The sequence below is a fragment of the Aristolochia californica genome, unplaced genomic scaffold, assembly GCF_029961685.1.
Source record: "Aristolochia californica isolate CCGP_79_NKW_82.1479 unplaced genomic scaffold, dmAriCali1.0.hap1 SCAF_11, whole genome shotgun sequence".
NCBI lineage: Eukaryota > Viridiplantae > Streptophyta > Magnoliopsida > Piperales > Aristolochiaceae > Aristolochia > Aristolochia californica.
In genome coordinates this window covers 4444163-4463353 of record NW_027181782.1, presented here as the reverse complement: position 1 = coordinate 4463353, position 19191 = coordinate 4444163, and the positions used below count along the sequence as shown (strand labels likewise).

General features: G+C 37.9%; 1 protein-coding gene across 3 annotated transcripts in view; it reads right to left on the bottom strand.

Moving 5' to 3' along the window:
* Nucleotides 1–19191, bottom strand: part of LOC137944226 (uncharacterized) — a 40546-nt gene continuing 21355 nt past the window's right edge. Inside the window, exons 6-8 of one of the 3 annotated variants that reach the window (XM_068789827.1) lie at nucleotides 13753–17334; nucleotides 10525–10661; nucleotides 1–429 (exon numbers count right to left, since the gene is read on the bottom strand). In XM_068789827.1, coding sequence (XP_068645928.1) covers nucleotides 189–429; nucleotides 10525–10661; nucleotides 13753–17334 — 3960 coding nt within the window. In that variant the 3' untranslated portion in view covers nucleotides 1–188. The remainder of the gene's footprint in view (nucleotides 430–10524; nucleotides 10662–13752; nucleotides 17335–19191) is intronic. The other 2 variants (XM_068789828.1, XM_068789829.1) reach the window with 2 other exon arrangements.

Below are 19191 nucleotides of genomic sequence, written 5' to 3'. Positions count from 1 at the left end.
TTGATAGATACATTGGGATCCATTCCCCCTAATCTGTTTTATTTAAAACTAGGATCTGGACAATCTTGAACTTCTAGCAGATATATACTAGCCTCCAATGAACTACTACTGCACTATGTTCTCTCTCGATTACATGAATAACAAGTGAAATACACAATTAATGAAAATAATAAAAAATAAAAAATATTTCACGTTCTTGTGAACCACCTCGTGCCACCCTTTAGAGACTTAACCTTCATTACCAAGTCTTCACGCTGGGCTTCTACTTCAGCAAATTTTAGACTCATATGGAAGTAGCGTTCACGCAAATCTCTCAGCTCTGCCTCAAGTGACAAATCCTTGTTCTCAAATCCATTGTTCCTCACATCTTCTTCATACAAAGATTTATTTAGAGCATTCCCATGAGCATTTTGATTCTCAGATAGAAAACTACATAAAATAAAAATCATCAGGACTATAAAATGGTTGTCACTCAATCTTGTATGTATTAAATGATGTTGGATCCCTTAAACAGACAATGGTATAATGAGAGAATACTTTTGGATGATCTGTTTACAAGTCCTGGGTGATTTTTACCTAAATAATGACTGACAACGGTTACAAATATAAAGATTTGCAGTCATACGTCTTTAGTTTATATCTAGAAAACAGTTTTTTACGTACTGATTTAAGTGAGCTTGCATGTCAGGTTCTCATTTTTTGGCAATCAAAGTATATACATTTTTAGAGTGCTATTAAGGATTCAAAGAAGTGTTAACATATGAGCTAAGGACCGAGTTCGCACTGCCTCATATACCATTAGGGCAAAACAAAACCAGGAAAAAATTGGAGTAAAAGAGAGTGTTATTCATTGTTTAAACTGGAGGAAGAAAATCCCCAAAAATTTTAGAAATTTTCTAAACAAATCTTAGAAAAAATCCAAGAAAATCCTATGAAGTTCCAAAATGTTTTTTGAGTCTCATTCCTTATTTACTCCATCATTTCGTTTCCTTGTCTCACCAGTGGTCTATGGCTGACAAAATTGTTATGTCCATGGCTAGAGGCAAATCTGGAAATCCTACAAATTACTACCTTTCCACTCAAAACTTATCCAAAATAAGTCATTGGTGAATGCTTGAAGCTACCAGAACGATTTATTTGTATACGATACCTTACATTATTATGGTTCTTTTGTAATTTGGTTACTTATGTGCTTACCCTTACTTGAGTTATTATGTACCGTGGTATTTTTGTCACCAGGGGAAATAAGTTAAAAACAAGGCACTATGGGAAGTGAAGGATTATTCTTTATTCCCTCTTTTTGCTCCACACTTTTGTTCTTCTCTCCCTCTCTCTGTTTCTCTCTTTTCACCCTAAATAACTTCTCCAAAGTTCTCCTTCCCACACACATTCTTCTTCCTCAAATCTTCTTCTCCTCACTCAAACACAACACTTCAATCAGTTCAACATGAGACCCAATAAGCCAGTATGGTACGAGAGTGACAATTCTAGGGTTACAATATTGCTGTTCGACCTGCTCTTTCTTTGAAGAAGTTCACATCAGCCATCGAAGATCAGGCAATCTATGTTAAGTTTGAGTTTTGCCTACAGAGATATGTGTCTTTTCCCTGTTTCAAGTCTGAGATAATTCCAGTATGTCAGTTATTGTCTGCAGTTTACATTTAATCTAGATTGCTTGATCTGAGTGCCCTGTGGTGATATGCAAGCACTTCTTTAGTTGCTTCCAATGAATTGAGTTGTTGTCTTAGTGGTTTAGCCTCTGAACTCAATCTGGTTTGTCTTACAATAAGTTGCAGTTATTTGTTTGGCCAGTTTTAGTCTCAGTTTAACAGGTTTCATGGCTGACTTCTGTTTATGCATGTCTTGTGCATCTAATATGCTAAACATAGTGTTTTCTGCTTTGGTTGATTGCTGGTCTAATCAATAAGTTGATTTCGTCTGTTTAACTCATGCATTGTCTATCATATTGGAATTTCTAATCATAAGCTGTTACGATCCTAGTTTCCTATAGAGCTTCAGAGGCCAGAGCAATGGGTTGGGGACCTTTAGGACTATTTGCAATTGAGGAAGAGGGTACTTCCGATGGAACTTCGGCCGGCAAGGCCGAATTAGAGTTCCAGTTCTAGAATTGGGTTAAGGTAGGTTGGCAAGAGAAAGAGAAGTGGGAAGACTCCAATATGAAATCCAGGACGTAAGGAGAGGTTAGGGAAGCTAGAGTTAGAATTTAGGCTGCTCTAGGGAGGAGGAGAGGTGACTGGAGGTTATGGGAAGACTTGTTGAAGTCATTGGCGGTGGCTTGGCTAGTGAATGTGAACTAGGGTGGAATAAGAGACTCACATGGATGGCTAGGTGACTAAGAGTTAGAATGGCTGGGATGGAAGGTAGTGCCAACGAAAAATACATGGGTAAGAGGAACTTTCTTTGGGTGGACAGCTGAATTGTGAGCTTAGGATTGAGTGGGTTAGGCTCGAGTATTTCAGAAACATCATGGCAGAGGTGGACATAAGAAAATGGTTGATGGAGCTCAAAAGATCTGTGGGATATAAACCCTCGAATCGGGGGTTAGCCACCCAGTGACCTGTTATTATCGGTCAGAAGCCTTGGGGTGGCAAAAGCTGGTTTTGTTTTGTACTGAATTGGATGAAAATGGCATAAAGCCTACAACTATATATAGACTTCTAGGACTTCAACACTAACTCTGACTTCTACTACTTGATGCATCGAATCTGGACTTCCTTGCCCTTAATTCTTCTGCAAGTCACCTTGCTCCGGTGGGCTCGTGCTCATCCTTCTTGATAAGGTTGGAGTTTGCTCCTTGTCTTGGAGACTCTTTTACTTTATCTTCTAGCTTGCTTCTCCACCCAGCTACTTCTTCTTGCCTTAGGACTCCTTTGCATACATTGAACCTAGACCCTAACTTACTTGAAACCTAGTCACAATTCTACTCTACGGACTCGATCATACATTATTAGCCCATGCAAGAGAATTTCACCCTTACTGTTTCAGCTTATCCCTTATGGCCAACATAGTATGACCCAAGTTGATAATAGGGGTTTGAAAAAAAATCCTCCCTGCTTGAGATGAACTTGTAAAAAGTAAGAAAAATCTAGAGAGAGAGAGAGGAGAGAGAGTGAGAAAGAGGAGAGAAAAGAGGCACAAGCTCTAAATGAGCTGTGCTGGGGGTTGTGCACGATTTTATTAGGTTTTAAGTCATAAATTACAGAAATAACAAAAATGCCCTTCTTTCATAGAAAACACTTATTCCCTTATAACTCCCATTTTACTCTTCCTATGAATATAAAAATTTGTACACAAACTAAATCAAGCACACTGAACAAGTTAGTGTCGTAATATAAAATATCCGACCATGTAAAATAACAAAAATTCCCTTGAACTGATTTTCTCACACTCCTTTCAAGTTGGAGCATTTATATCTATGAGACCCAACTTGTCACAGAAGTTCAGAAATTCACGATTTTCTAATGCCTTGGTGAAGACATATCCAAGTTGATCAGCTGGACGAACAAACCCGATAACATCTTTCTTCATCATAACATCTCTAACAAAATGACAATCCACCTCTATGTGTTTTGTTCTCTCGTGAAAAACTGGATTGCTAGCTATTGGAAGGTATTAAAAACTAGCTCTCTCCTTTGGGTTGTGCCTTGTATGAATCAGGCAAAACTTGAGTTATAGTAGTTGCAAATAACATGGATGTAGTAATAAGCTCCTCCATCACGGTGTCCCAACACTGGGCACTGACTCTTGAAGGGTATAAATGGGTAATAATATATAAGTCGAAACCAACCTCAAAGAATTTCGACCAAATATAGTGATAATAATCACTAAAGTGGGGAATGTCTGTCATTCACAAGACGGCGATAAAAGACCCAAGGGTACCAATAAAAAGTAGAGTGGGTGGTGCATGTCATTCACAAGACGACGATAACAGACCCATGGGTACCAATAAAAAGTCTCAAATGACTTAAAACACCCATATAAATAAAAGGGACCAACCAAAGCAATGTTCCAAAAGGGTTGGCCAAAGGGGTAAGTGAGAGTCAAATAAATTACGGTAGGAGAAAGGTTGCCAAATAAGAGGGTAATGGGTAATGAGGAAGATAAAATGTTAAGGCCACCATGTGCTTTTTCCAAAGAAATTCAAATTCTGCATTAGACGAACCAATGCTGACAGTAGTCAACAACCGAGGAGTCCTTCAATAATAATGCCTCAGTAAAAAAGACACAATAGTAGTAGCGGATATGGGTCAAGGCCCAAATAACACGTACCAAATAATGAAAGTATTTAATAAGGACATATGAAATCATCCGTTGCGAGTCCATCCTTGAATAAGGAAGATATGCACCAAATAATACGCTGGAACCGAGTAATAAGTAACCAATAATCCAAGTGCTATTAACCTTCTCAAAAAGAATAACTGAACTAAGTGTTGTTGGTCCCAAGAGCAGCTGCAAGGTCTTCTAAAAAACAAAGAAGAGTGAATAAATCAGTAATGGATGTTGCTTCCTCGCTTATTGCATCAGTGATTAATTCACACACCAAACCGAGAGCTAGCCATATAAAACCAACTAATTAGCAGCCAACGACATAAGTGTCCAATTATAGCTTGAAAGGATTTCATTGAGTGATAAGATAAGCGAGGCTGTTCACTTCATAAGGGGATAAGTACACCGAGTCCAGCTCCAACATGCTACAAAGATTTCTCATAACCAAAGAAAAAACACATGTTTTGAATTTGATCCTTGATCAGAATCTCCTTACATATATACTTCTGTAATTTGCAGCATTAAATCAAATAACTATTTTTTTTTTGGGAAGTTGCCATAATTCAGGATAGCTTCTTCTCTTTGACAAATAAATAAAGGAAAGTTTCTAAAAATAAGATGATCTTCTAAAGATAATTTCTAGATATTGTTAGTTAACAAACAAAAACTTTCCAAGGGTAGATCATGAGATACATTCCTGTTATTGTTGATCAATAACAACAACTCAAAAATGAAGCAAACAAATCGGTTTAAATTCAGATCTTTTCATGCAACAGGATACCAACATGACCTTTGATTCTTCCAATGTGAATTATCTCTTTAAATATAGATCAAATTGACATAATTTTTTTTCTGAAACTAGACTTAAATACTTTTTCATCCAAGTATACCTTCTCTTCATAAAATATACTTCTTTTGAGATAAATAATCTGATAGATTTCAGACTCTGTAATCTGGCCGAACTAAATACTTTTTCTACTTTGGCTAGCATGCCCATTGACTCTTCCAAGATCAATATCTCCATATAAAAAACTCAGATTGATAATTGGTTGAATAGCTAAGAAAATAGAATTACGGATCTTTCTTTTGATATATAATTCTCCATATAAAGTCTCATCCTTGAAGGCATAAAACGGTCGAAGGTTGAAGTTTTCTGTTGTTGTACGAAACGTTTCTACTGCTTGACCTTTGCTGCTTCATATGTCGATTTCTCTTTCTAGAAAATCTGATTTCAACAATTCATTTTGAGTTGGAAAGTAGACTCAAATATCTTTCCAACGATATATAAGATGCTATATGAAACATATGGTAAGAGAGTTAAAAATCCAATGAAAACATGAATTGGAAAAGAAGACTAAAGGAAAAACGAGAAACTCGTGTTTCTTTTTCTTTTTCTTCTTCTTCTTCTTCCTCCCCTTCTTCTCCATCTTCTTCTCCTTTTCTATCTGAGATATTTCCCGGCTTTGATACCATGTTAAAACTTAGGATTCCATGAAATCACAATATATGAGGATTAAGGGGTGAGAAGAAGAAGAAAAGTTGTGGAGAGAAGGTTTTAGAAGGAGAAGAGGAAGAGTGATGAATTTGTACAAAAAAGGAGAACGAATTCTTCCAATGTGGATCTCTCTCTAGAAAGATCAGATTGAGAAAAGATTTATTGAGACAGAAAGTAGACTCACATAGCTTTCTTTTGAGATATAATTCTCAATGTAAATTCTCGGTTATTTTGGTACAAACTGTTCAGAAAGTTGAGGCTTTCTACTACAATACAAAACTTTTCTACTGTTTGACCTTTGTGGCTTCAAATGTCGATTTCTCTTTCCAAAAAAATCTTATTTCAACGATTATTTTTGAGTTGGAAACTTGACTCAAAGATCTTTCCAACGGTATATAATTTGCTATATGAAACATACAGTAAGAGAGTAAAACATCCAATGAAAAACAGGAATTGGGAAAGAAGACTAAAGGAAAAATGAGAAACTCTCCTCTTTTCATCTTCTTCTTCTTCGTCTTCTTCTTCTTCTTCTAGGGCCAACACATAAATAGAAGAAATCTAAAGGGAAGGAAAGAAGAGAGGAACTCTAACTCTTGGAAGAGAGGAGAGAAGAAACCATGGGAGAGAAAGAAGAGGAATTGAGCCAAGAGGAAGAGGCTTGAATACTCTACCCCATGCCTTGAGGATGTATTTATAGTTGTATGAAGGCATTTGCAATGACTACAATGCCCTTAGGGCTATATGCTTCAAAAAGAAAAAGACATAAGATGACATACACCAACTTGCATAATGACAATTCTATGCCATCTCTATGGAAGTTAGTCCTTATTTACTAGCCATGCCACCCTACACATGTGGGTGTCTTTTAACAGAGGTTTTTTGGCTAAGATATACTCCCAGCAACGATCACTGTTCTGATACGATATAAAAAGTATGAAAAAATCTAGAGAGAGCAAGAGAGAGAGAGAGAGAGAGTGAGCAAGAGGAGAGAAAAGAGGCACAAGCTCTGAATGAGCTGTGTTGGGGGTTGTGCACGACCCCCAATGCTATTTATTAGGTTTTAAGTCATAAATTACAGAAATGACCAAAATGCCTTTCTTACATAGAAAACACTTATTCCCTTATAACTCCCATTTTACTCTTCCTATGAGTACAAAATTTGTACACAGACTAAATCCAGCATGTTGAACAAGATTTTACTACAATATAAAATATCCGATCATGTAAAATGACCAAAATACCCTTGAGCTGATTTTCTCACAGGGCCTTGTCTCAAGGCTCACCTGCTTGTCTCTTTGTGTGGGCTTCTTAGGCGTCAGTTGTTTTGATGGCACTTGATCTTTTCATCCTCTAATGTACTCAATGCTCCTTGACCATTAAAGCAACTGGGTGGCAAGCAATAGGATATCATCTAGATCTTCAATCTGCTTCTTTCCATCTAAAAAACGACTTGTTTAGGTTCTTTACAAGCTCAACCGAATGTGTAAAACTTTAAGGAGAAAGAGAGATTGAGAAGAAAGAAGACGAAGAACTAAAAAGAAACAGTTTACATGGAAGGAGGAAAACAATGATCCTCTTCTCGTGCTCTGCTCTTTATTATTTCCCATTAGGTTTGCAGCTCCATTTTTCAAAATACCAAATTTGCCCCCACATACAAGTATTAAAAACACCTACACACACATATGCATGCATGCAAGAATACTCTTCTTCGTACCAACTTGGTCCACATATGCCTTGAGTTCTTCCATGAAGTTCAATAGGATATTCCATCTACCTCAACTCCTGGAATCTCAGCTATATTTCTACTCCTCTAATACGATATTAGTAACTTCAAACCTTTAGAGAAGTATCGTCTTGTGAGGAACCATTAGAGGAGTAGCTAGAGACGGTTGCAACCTTTTTCTCAGCTGCCCTTTGGTTTTTGCTTCTTGGTTAGTAGGCATCTGTCTGGCATGAATCACCTTTCTGTTGTTGCAATGGTGTGGGTCCCTACTAGTGATCAACCCTACTAGAAACTTGAATAACCCTGATGCTCATAGCAAACTTGTTCTTCTTGTGGTGGTCCCGCATCTTCCTACTTCCCGTAGTGACTCAACTGATGGTATGTTTCCCTTCACACTTGATGGAAGAAATGTTTGTCCATCTCAATCACTACATAAGCCTTTGGACATCTGAAATGATGGCTAGGAGAGGTGAGGGGGTGAGGTCAAGAGGTTTTTATATAGAAAAGGAAAAAAATAGGAAAATTGCTAAAGGGGAGTGAGATGGTTTGGAGGAAGTAGGATACCAGGTGAGTTGAATAGGTTAGGATAAGGTCTGTTGAAGGGGTGGAGAAATCCTATTGGGATAGGGATTAGGCACGTGTATGAAGTAGGAAAGCAAGGTAGTTTGATCTAAATAGTGTTCTGAGTAAAGGGAGAGGGAGACCTAGGTCAAGTGGGATTCTAATGCAAGGAAAAATAAGAGATAGCTGCTTCAAATGCAGATATATTTTCAATAAAACTCAACTACACTCAAAACAGATTTAATTTGATATAGAATTCGATATACAAATCTTTGTTATTTTATCTTCCTTGACTGCGTGATTGAATACGCATGCAGCATGACCCTTACAGACTCAAATGGAGATTTCTCCCTATAGGGAGATAGGATCGACATGAAACTTGTTGAATTTAAAACTAGACTTGAATAGGTTTTGTTCAAGTCAAATAAATAAATAAAAAATATATATATATATGTATATATATATATATATATATATATAAATTAAATGGTACAAGTTTATTGCAAAGGACAAGAGCAAAGAACAAACAACTTAAAGAGGGGTCCTCCTTTTACAATAAGAGATTGGAGGGAGGCCCTTTACTTTGCAAGCTTGTCAGTAAAAGAATTTGTTGATCTAGGTACATGGGACCAAAAATAATGATAGAAGTAATATAAAAAATTGATACAACTCATTCCAATGTCTCTAAGGGGGCAAAGCAGAGGCGGAGCACCAGCCAATAGCAACTTTGGAGTCACCCTCAATGAGCAAAGGACCATTAAGGTCGTCCAAAAAGACGAAAAGACTTCCGTCGAGGTAGAATCAACAATAGCTAAGGGCCCTGAGAAAGTGATAAGAGGAGAGTGACTAGAGTCCCGAAAACGCCACCAAAGCCAGCAACAACAAGGCTGCCAAGGGCGCTATCATCAAAATTGAGCTTGATCCGAAGGAGAAAATTAAAAATACCCTTCATGTGTGACACCCTACAACAGCTTATGTGATATCAGAAAATTACACCCTTGTACCTTCTCTCTCTCTCTCTCTCTCTCTCTCTCTCCACACCATAACCCACTTCATTTAAGTTTTCCTTCCCATGTGTATCCTACTTCCTCCTCTCTTCTTCCCCACTTGAATACAATATTTCAATCAAGTCCAGCTTGAACCCTAAAATCTAACAATGTGATCAATCTTCTGTCGGCTAGAAATTCAAGAGATGTTATCCCTATTTTCTACATGCACTAGCTTTTCTACCTTCTTTTGGAATGATACAGGCTTTATGCTATTAGTTGCACTCCTTATTATCAACTAGACATATAGGTATTCGGTGATATTTTTTATGGAGAAGGCTGTGTGGAATCTAAATAAGGACTCCTTTTTTATTTGGGAGATCAACCTTCTTATTACATTGGGAACTCTAGTATTTTTTCTTTCTAAGTTTAGAACCAATCCTCTTTCCTTGTCCAAGCCTTCTTATGGCTTTCCCAAGTTCTTTTTTATTGGAACATGTCCTTCTATTTTATTTTGGACAATAAAGCTTCCTTCTATTCTGGAATTTGATTAGACCCTTCATTTTTAGTTTCTTGGGCTGATCTCCTTTTTTGTAAATTTATGGGATGATTCTTTTCTAACTATGATATGTTATTAGTGCAATAAAATTATTCCAATATTTCCTACTCAAGTTTTTCTATTTAGTGATTCTTGTCACTATTTTCAGTTCAAAACTATCTTTCATATTTTTGTTGATTGTATTTTTACTCTTGTGTTTAATCGCCCTTCTTTTTTATTCTGTCTTACTGTCTAGTTAGAATTTTGGGTGTCCCTCTCTTCATCTTAATTATTTTTTGTAGCCTGTAAGCTTTTAATCTGCCCTATACTCTGTCCATTCAGATATTCGTCAGGTTGAAGTTACACCTCCATGCTATGAACTCCCCAGCTTGAGGGGGAATTAATTACTAATCTTGTCCAAAAAGTGTGTTTAACAGTTGCAAAGCCCATACACAGCCAACAAATTTGCCACAAGGTGTAGGAAGAACTCAACCAATCAACACATTCCATTTTCCAGGATTAGCTAGCAAAGCTCTTTAGAAAGTTTCGGTATAAACTCAGTTGGCATCTATTGGTGACAAGTAGAATATCTATGGTCTATATGAAGGGGAACGTTACTTATGTTATGTAGAAGAGAAAACTTACTAGACTCTGCCTTGGTTCACGTACTATTTGTGTATTTTAATTACATATTTGTTTCCTACTCAAACTAGGGAAGGTTGATGTATATTGTATCTAGAGATACTTATTAACAAATAGTCATATGTTGAGAGTCATTAGGCTTGACAATTCATATTTTCTACCATTTTCTTCTTCTTTCTTCCTTCTTTTTTCCCTCATTTAAAGTCAGACAATCACAAACGTGAAGGCATAATCAGATGGATGGTGTTCTTTACAGTAGGTTAAAATATCAAAATTGAGCAGAAAAACTTACCTCCTAAGCTGCATCTTATACAGGTTGTTTGCTTCCATAGCTTCAGCAAGTTTAGTTTCAAGCATCTGGATCTTATCAAGATGATCTGTCCTCTCTACCAGTGATGAGTCTTTCTTGTCATGGCCCTCCTGTTCATCCTTAAATAGAAGAGAAACAGCACGTTCAAAATGTCACTACACAAGCACGTCTAACTATAAGAGTTGCTATGTCTTATTAGGTGTCACATGGCATATGGTACACATTTTCTTTGTTTCTAATGTATAAAATATTTTGTTACTCGCATGACACACAGACTTAGCAATAAGCAAGGGAGCTAATCTTATCATCACATTTCTTTTTTTCTTCTTTTGGAAAATAGTGAGAAGTACATGAAAGATAGATAAACTAAGGGAACTGCTCTCCTGAAAGAAAGCGACGGAGAGAACCCAGCACATGCTATCTGCTATAGAATTGGCACTCCTAGGGGTCTGAAGCTAACATGCAATGTCAAAAAATCTCACCAAAAAAAAAAAAAAAATGCAGAAAACACCAAGGCATCTGTCTTGAGCAGAACCTACTAAAGATCCTAGTTGGATCACCCTCCACTTCTAAAGGACAAGAGAACTACTAAAAAATTCCGGAACCATAAAGAAGAGAACGAAGGTCAGCCTTAGTAGAGTCGCAATACCCAAGAGAAGTAGAAAATATGCAAATGATATTACTCAATGATTCGTGAAAACCCCACCTCCCCTCACAGGGCGTAGGTTTCCTCTTGAGCTACCATCAGATTTTAATTTAAACCTACCCTCATGAAGAGAACCATTAAATTGCATATCAAAATTCTTCTAGCATATAATGATCAATGAAAGAGAAAATGAATTTATTTTCACTTGTGAGGAGCGACAATGAAGGAAAATAAAGGAGAACGACTGCTTTTGACATAGCAAGAGCACAATAGCAATCGAGAGAGATCCAAAGTTGCAGAGGAGATGCAACTTTGGATCCAGAAGCGCCATTTTTCTCCGAATCACCTTTGTTTTTTTTTTAAACCTAAGTTAGGTTTGATTTAAATTACGAGTCAACTCAAATCAATTGCGGAGAATCAGGCTGGTTGAGACGAGTCGGTCGGGTTGGCGCGACTCGGATGTTAAGGGTCGAATCGGGAGGATCGGGTCGACTCAGACAGGCTGAGTCGGCTCGCTCGAGAGAGGACCGAGCCGACTCGATTCTCAAAATCAAAATTTTGCACCCGCGGGGATTCGAACTCGCGCACAAGCTTTTCTATTTAGCGCATATGACCAGTCTGCCAGCATGCATTCATGAAGTAAAGGAATATCAAAGCAACTCTGGTCATAGACAGTGTCAAGCCAGCCAAGGCTACGGGCAAAACATAGAGGATAGTTACTCCGCAATAATATATTGAAGAGCAGCAAGGAGAGGAGATATCCTTGCCGAATGCTGCAAGAGCCATGAAAAAAGCCACAGGTGTGTCGTTGAGAAGCAGGGAGTAAGAGACCGAAGAGATACAACTGTGGATACAAAATCTCCATCTGGCCCCAAAGCCCATGTGCTGAAGAATACCATCCAGAAGGGACCAGCTCAAGGCCTTTCAAGATCAATCTTGAGGAAAAACTGTTGGAGGCCCAACTTGACAAAGTGAACAATAATCTTGTGAGTGACCATGGCAGAGTCGAGGATGTCACGGCCACGGATAAAAGCACATTGACCACGATGGATGATGATGGGGAGAACAGCCTTGAAACAGCGAGCCAGGATGCGAGCAATGATCTTGTACGGGCTAGAGACAAGGCTGATCAGTTTGAAATCATGGGGGCACTCAACATTAGCTTTCTTGGGCACCAGCGCAATGTTGGAGGCACCAATGCTTTTAAAAGTGATACTACGATCATAAAAGTTGCAGACCATGGAGATAACGTGCTTCCTCAAGGTAGGCCAACAAGTTCTGTAGAATTCTCCAATATACCCGTCGAGGCCCAAAACCGCATCCTCAACTTCCAAATCCGAGAAAATGATTATATCATGTTGTATTGGTCATATCATTTGGGTTCTATGGAAAGAGCATAACAAGAGAAAATTCAAATTCAAATCCTCCCCTATCGAAGTTCTAACAGAGCAAATCTCCAGCCAACTATCTGGCTCCTTAACAGAAAAGAATTCAGAAACTTTAGTGACACCAACTTCAGGGAAAATTGGCAAATGATTGCAGGGCTCTGTCAGCCCTCTCACCCTCCGATCATGGTTATATGTACCCCGCACCCACTGAGCCATTTCAAGCTTAACTTTGATGGGAGTGCTCTCGAATGCTCGGGTCATGTGGGAATGGCGACCTCCTCTTCTCTTATGCGGGCCCCCTTGCCAACTCTAACTCTACAACAGTGGAACTTTCGGGATGGTTAAACGAAATCAAAATTTTCTCAAATCATCTCTCGGGTCCTCTCTGCATTGAAGCCGATTCAAAGGTGATCATCAACTGGTGTGCAAAGTCCATCAAGCCCCCATGGCATCACTGGGATATGTATTCGGAGATATGTAATTTATTTTCTCATTTAAATTGTAATTGGAAGCACATTCCTCGCTCTGCCAACCACTTGGCAGACACCCAGGCCAAAAAGGGCATTTCACTCTAACACCTTGTTGTGGAGGCAGGCCCCCTGACCTAGGTTTGTTTGTTCTTTTCTTTTTTAATCTATAGACACACTTCTTAAAAAAAAAATTCCAAATCCGAGAAAGGTAACTCAATAAAGGCCACCAAGGAGGAGAGACCGAGGTGAAGCAAAGGCTAGATAGACGGGGGCGGTGGTGGCAGTCTTCCCTGCAAAGATCTGTGAAAAAACTTAAGAAGAGCATAATTAATAGAGGCCTTATCCGAGGTGACTCGGTTAGTCCTCCGGCAAGCCGAGGCAATAGCATGAAAGAACTTTGTGTTGGCGTCGCCCTCAGCCAGCCACTTAAAGCAAGCCCATTGCTTCCATTGCACCTGAAGTTCATAATACCCCTACTACACCTATATCACTTACAAGCATAGAAAACAACAAAAAAGGCAAAAATACATCATTGGACATGTCTAATCAACACTTTTCTAACTATAACTTAAGGACACAACACACCATAGTAAATTACAAAATACCCTTACACTTTAACACAATCACAAAAATTATTTATTCAATTCCATGCACTACTGGATAAGATTATATATAGAAGAACGGAAAGATTTAAATCAAGTCAAACCTGTAAGAATTGCAGCTTCTCTGAGCCATGGAACTCCAGAAGATGTCCATGTCTCGAGTCAATGTCTTTCTCCATCGAATTTTTGTGGCCATTCTTCACCTGCAGTTCCTCTTCAAGGGTTTTAGATCTCCTCATGCATTCATCTTTCTCCTCCTCAAGCTGTTGTATTTTTCGTTGAAATTGGCTGTTTGATCTCTTAACTCGACCAAGTTCATTTTTCAGATCAGCATCCTGAGCACACAAGGCTTCTCTAGCATTTAGATCACACTCCAACCGTAGAAGCTTCTCTTCTAAGGCAACCTTACCGAGTTTGGCCTCCTCACCTTCAGCCAAACCCTTCTGCATGCTAGAAATTTTCTCTAATAGAGAAAATTTCTCTCTTTTCAGTTCTTCATAATCTTCTGATAGTAATTGTAATAACTCTTCCACTTTAACCTTCTCAAATTTTATTTCATCAAGTGAGTTCTTTAAAGACAAAATTTCATCTTGAAGATATGATATCTTTTGTAGTTCCTCTCTCAAGTAGGAAACATCTTCTACCAGCTGTTGCCTTCTATATTCTGATGTTTTAAGCTTCACTTCAAGGTCACCCAACACAAGGTTGCTGTTCTCCTCACTAAATTTTGAATCTTCCACTAATTTTTTCATATTCTCAAACTCGTGTCTAAGGAGATTTTCCTTATCTTTAGAAGCATTGAGGTTATTGTTTAACTCTTGTATCGTATTTTTTGATTCTATACGGAGATCATTAAGCTCGCTCTCATAAACCCTGACCTTGGGAACAACTTCTTGAAGAGAAGCTTCCAGTTTTGCTTTATCTGCACGTAGTCCTGATACCTCAAGTACAGCATCAGATGCAATTTTCTCTCTTTCATCAAGACTTGAAGATATCTGTGCAGAGAGGTGAGTAACCTCTCTATGAAGGCTCTCAACTTCTGCCAACTTTTCAAAGTAAGCCCCATTTAACAAATTTTGTGCCTCAGTAAGCTTCCTGTCATAGTCCTTCTGTTCAAGAAAAAGAGCTTCTATTTCTGAAATCAGATATGTCTCTTTGGAGCTCACTTCCCTTTCCATTGAAGAGAGTTTGACATCTAAAATCTCAAAATATTTACAAAATGTGGTAAGACTTTGCTGTGATTCTCTTAATTTGGATTCTAAATTGGTACATTTTTCTTGTAATTCCACTCTTTGCCTTCTCAAATCTTCATTCACACTCTGAAGAGAACTACACTCCTCCATGAGGTTTTCAATGGTAGTTTGCAGTTTTAAGTTCCCCCTCTTAGAAATTTCTGATTCTTCATGAGCTTTTGAAAACTTATTATGGCTTTCCTGCAGTCTTTGCTTTGTTTCCACTTTTTGTCTCTCAATTTCAGTAACCTGTCTTTCAATTTCATTCTGAAGATCCATAACTTTGCAACGAGAGTTTTCTAATTCCAATCTACTGGCCTCTTTTTCATTTGTCAAGTATCGTAACTGAGCTTCCATACCTGATATACGTTCAAATAACTGTATATTTTCTTCTTCAAGCTCTGATAAATGGGATTCAAGTTCAGCTTTTGTAGCTTCTAGCTCCCTTGATCTTCTTTCGAGCAACTTAGAGTTAGATATTTGTAAATCCATACTGCTTGTGAGCACCATCATTTCCTGTTTTACATCATCCAAACATTTGGAGGTAATGTCAGTTTCCCTCTTTGCAGTTTCTAATTTTTCCTCCAATTCACCTTTTTGCTTTTGCAAGTTAGAAACCATAGTTTCTAGCTCTGCTACTGAATTTATTAGTGCAGTATTCTCCTCCTCTTTGAATGATAAGGAAGCTTGCAATTTCTCAATCTCATAGTTTTTCTCTGCTAATTCCCTACAAAAATCAGATTGCAGTTTTGGCTTCATAATTTTGGATTGCTGGACAGAAAGATTAGTATTTTCCAAGCTTGTAGACTTTTCATTTACGATATTCACTTGAAATTCACCGTTCTCACAACTCATCTGATGCAACATAAATGGATTTGGGAATCTATTCAATTGTTCAACAGGCCTACATAATTCAGTGTCTGCAGTACTTGTTGAGGTAACAGAATGCTGATCTTCCCAGTAAAGTTCTCTATCTTGGAAATGATGTAACTGCCATTCTGATTCAGCAAATTCCTTCACATTGGTTTCCGCTTGGAGTCGTTTATGGATTTCCTCACTAAGATCATAAGCCTTTTCCTTGAAATTATGAAGTTGAGTTTCTAAATCTGTGCACTTGTTCTGAAGCTCTATGAGCTCCTTCTCTACCATTTCCTTCTCTTTTATTTTCTGCTCAAGTTCATACACCTTTGCTTTAAGTTCAGAATTTTGATATTCCAAATCCAGAGAACCCTCCGTCCCAGTTGAGCTTCTTTGTGATTCCTTCATCTTAAATATAAGTGCCAAATTTTCCTCTGTAAGCTCATTACAGTCCATCTCAAGCTCCTGGACTTTAGCTTTTAAGAAATTGATTTCCGTTATCAGATCAACATCATTTTCAACACATGTATCTGATAACTTTTCCTGTAATTTAGTAAGCTCGTCCTGTTTGGCAGATAGTTTACTTTTCCATTCTTCATCAGAATCTAACTGAGTCTGCTTAATCTCTTGGGTTTTCTCTTCCAAGCTCCTCTCTAATGATTCCACATAAACCTGCAACTTTTTTTCAGATTCCTGCAGCTCTAACATCTCTGTCTTCCTTGATGAATGATTTTCTATCTCCTGTCTCTGCTGCTCGATGGTCTCTTCCAAGCTCCTCTCTAATGATTCCACATAAACCTGCAACTTTTTTTCAGATTCCTGCAGCTCTAACATCTCTGTCTTCCTTGATGAATGATTTTCTATCTCCTGTCTCTGCTGCTCGATGGTCTCTTCCAGTTCTTGGAGAATCGCAACAAGCTCAATATTCGACTCTTGAGTTCTCTTCAATTGAAGAGATAAATCAGAATTGGATTGTTTATGAAACTTCAGCTCATCTTCCAATTGCCTTTGCAAGTTGGCCACCGCTTCTGTTTTTTTAAAAATATCAGAAGCTTTTTGCTCTTCCAATAACTGTTGAAGCTGGTCAATCTCAAGTTTCAAGCCATCACGTTCACTATATGAAGCAGAAAGCTCCAAATTCATATCCCTCTGATGCTTTGACTGTTCAGAATATTCCTTGTTTAGTGTATCTAGATCAAGCTTTAACTTCCTTGCATTTCTTTCCCACATTTTGGCTTCTGAACGGAGCTCCTCAATTTTATCTTCTGCAGCTTCAAGGAGGTCTTTTGAGGAAGAATTAGCAGTCCGTTGTGCTAATGCTGTACGGACACGGGAAGGGCTATACCTTGCAACTTCTTGCCACTGATTTGGAAGAACAGTCTTTGAATTAAAGGATGGAGGATTGGATCTGGGAGGGTCATCATTGGCACCCATGCTAAATGCAGTGTTGCTCTGGGAGCCTGCAGAATCTTGTCTCCCAAAGGGATTGTATAAATCCCCAGTAAAATTGTTTACAGGAGAGGAGAAAATCCTGCCAACAGAAACCTCCCCAGAATCAGAACTATGGTGGGACCCTGATGCCGAACGACTCATGTCCTACAGCAAAAGAAATGTTAGACAGACCAGGAATTGCAATAATTGCATATCAAAATGAGGGCAAGGCAGTCCATGATGTGTGTGAATAATGAAAACCATGTAGGAGCTTCAAGATATTTATTGTTTCAAAAAGGGTTTGTGCTACCAGCTGATATTTTTCCATACACGAGAAAACAGTAGTTTGCCTAGGTTGATTAAATCAGGACAGAACTTTTTTTTTTGAAATGACATGTGAGTGGCGAATGTTGGAAATCAGGACAGAACTTGACCATTAAAATCCTCTTATTTCACCATATTATATGAATTTAGTAACATTATTTCTATCTATCTATGTATCTATGTTGGTTTGCAAGAAAAGATTCCTCTTTTCAGGTCATATATAATTTTGATGGCTTTTAAACAATTTAGCCATTTGCAGGGTTTGTATCTTGCTGTTTTTGGAAAAACGTTTCTTTTTTAATTTTTTTTTTCCCTTGCACTAGGTTTTTTTCAATTTTTTATCTGCAGAGGATGACAAAGTCCAGCTAAAAGTCAAGCCTTTTATGTAGGTTGTCTCTAATGGCAAAATTCTCTCAACATAGATCAGGTGGTTTAGGTTAAACAATGCAAACATTGTCTTTTAGATAATGAGTCTGAAGATCATATTGTGAGAAATTAATTAATTTTATTTAGTGGTGTTGAGTTTACTTTTTTTCTTATTTTCAGCTTGTAAGCTCAGAGGGGCAGGGTTATAATTTGACATTAATGAGGTTTCAAACCAAACAAGTAAAGAACCTTGTTTCAAATTCAAAACCAATCCCAGATTAGTAAGCACATCTCGAGACGTTCATTGGATTTCAGCTGCAAAATGGTGAGTAGAATCATTGCATGCTTCTTGATGGTTTCTGATTAAAAGATTTCATCATGTGTTTTTCTGTCTGGAACCTTCCAAGATGATAGCCTACATAATGCTCAACTCAGAGCCCTCCAGTGTTGAAGAGAGGGTTTCTGCATATATGTTGCTGCATGAGGTTTATGTGGGAGGGTTATGCTCCTTGATTCTCTTGTTGTTAGGGTTATGCTCCTTGGCTCTTTGTAATTCTCTTTGTTAATATATACATCCTTTTTCAAAAAATAATTAAAAAATGAGGTTTATGTGGGAGAGCTGTTGCTGATGTTGGTAGGGTTACCAGTCGTACAATCGTGAAAACTCTCTTTTTGAGTATTGGGTTTGCTGATTGTAAGTGCTGCAAGTCCATAGTTGTGTGTGTTTGTGTGTTATGACATGTTAACTTTTACTTGGTCTCATGGAAAAATAAAAAGTAAACTGTTGTGGCAAGATCAAGTATTGAAGAAAAATATAGGACTATAGCTCACACAGCAGATATGAGTTCCTTTGTCAATGACTATAGCCTGTGACAATCAAGCATCTACCTTCATTGCCAACAGTTCAGCATTCTATGAGCATACCACACTTTATTTGTGAAGCAGTGCAGAGTGGGAATTAGTACTCATTTATCCAGTTTGAAGATCAACTAGCAGAGTGTTTACTAAGGCATTGCCTGTGAACCATTTTGCATAGTTGTGTGACATGTGACCCTAAATGGGTCCACTTAGTTCTTTCTTTCTCTTCTTGTTAGTGACAAGATTTCCCAAACCAAGAGATCGATTTCGATACCTGATTTTCTGTTCGATACATAGATATAGAAGTTTAAGACAGAAATTACAATAATGCCCTTATAAGATACAAATTTACAATAATGCCCTTATAAGATACAAATTTACAATAATGCCCTTATATACGATAACATCCCCCCTCAAATTGATGCTGGTAAGTCAACCAACAACAATTTGCCGACCAAAAATTGATGCCGCTGC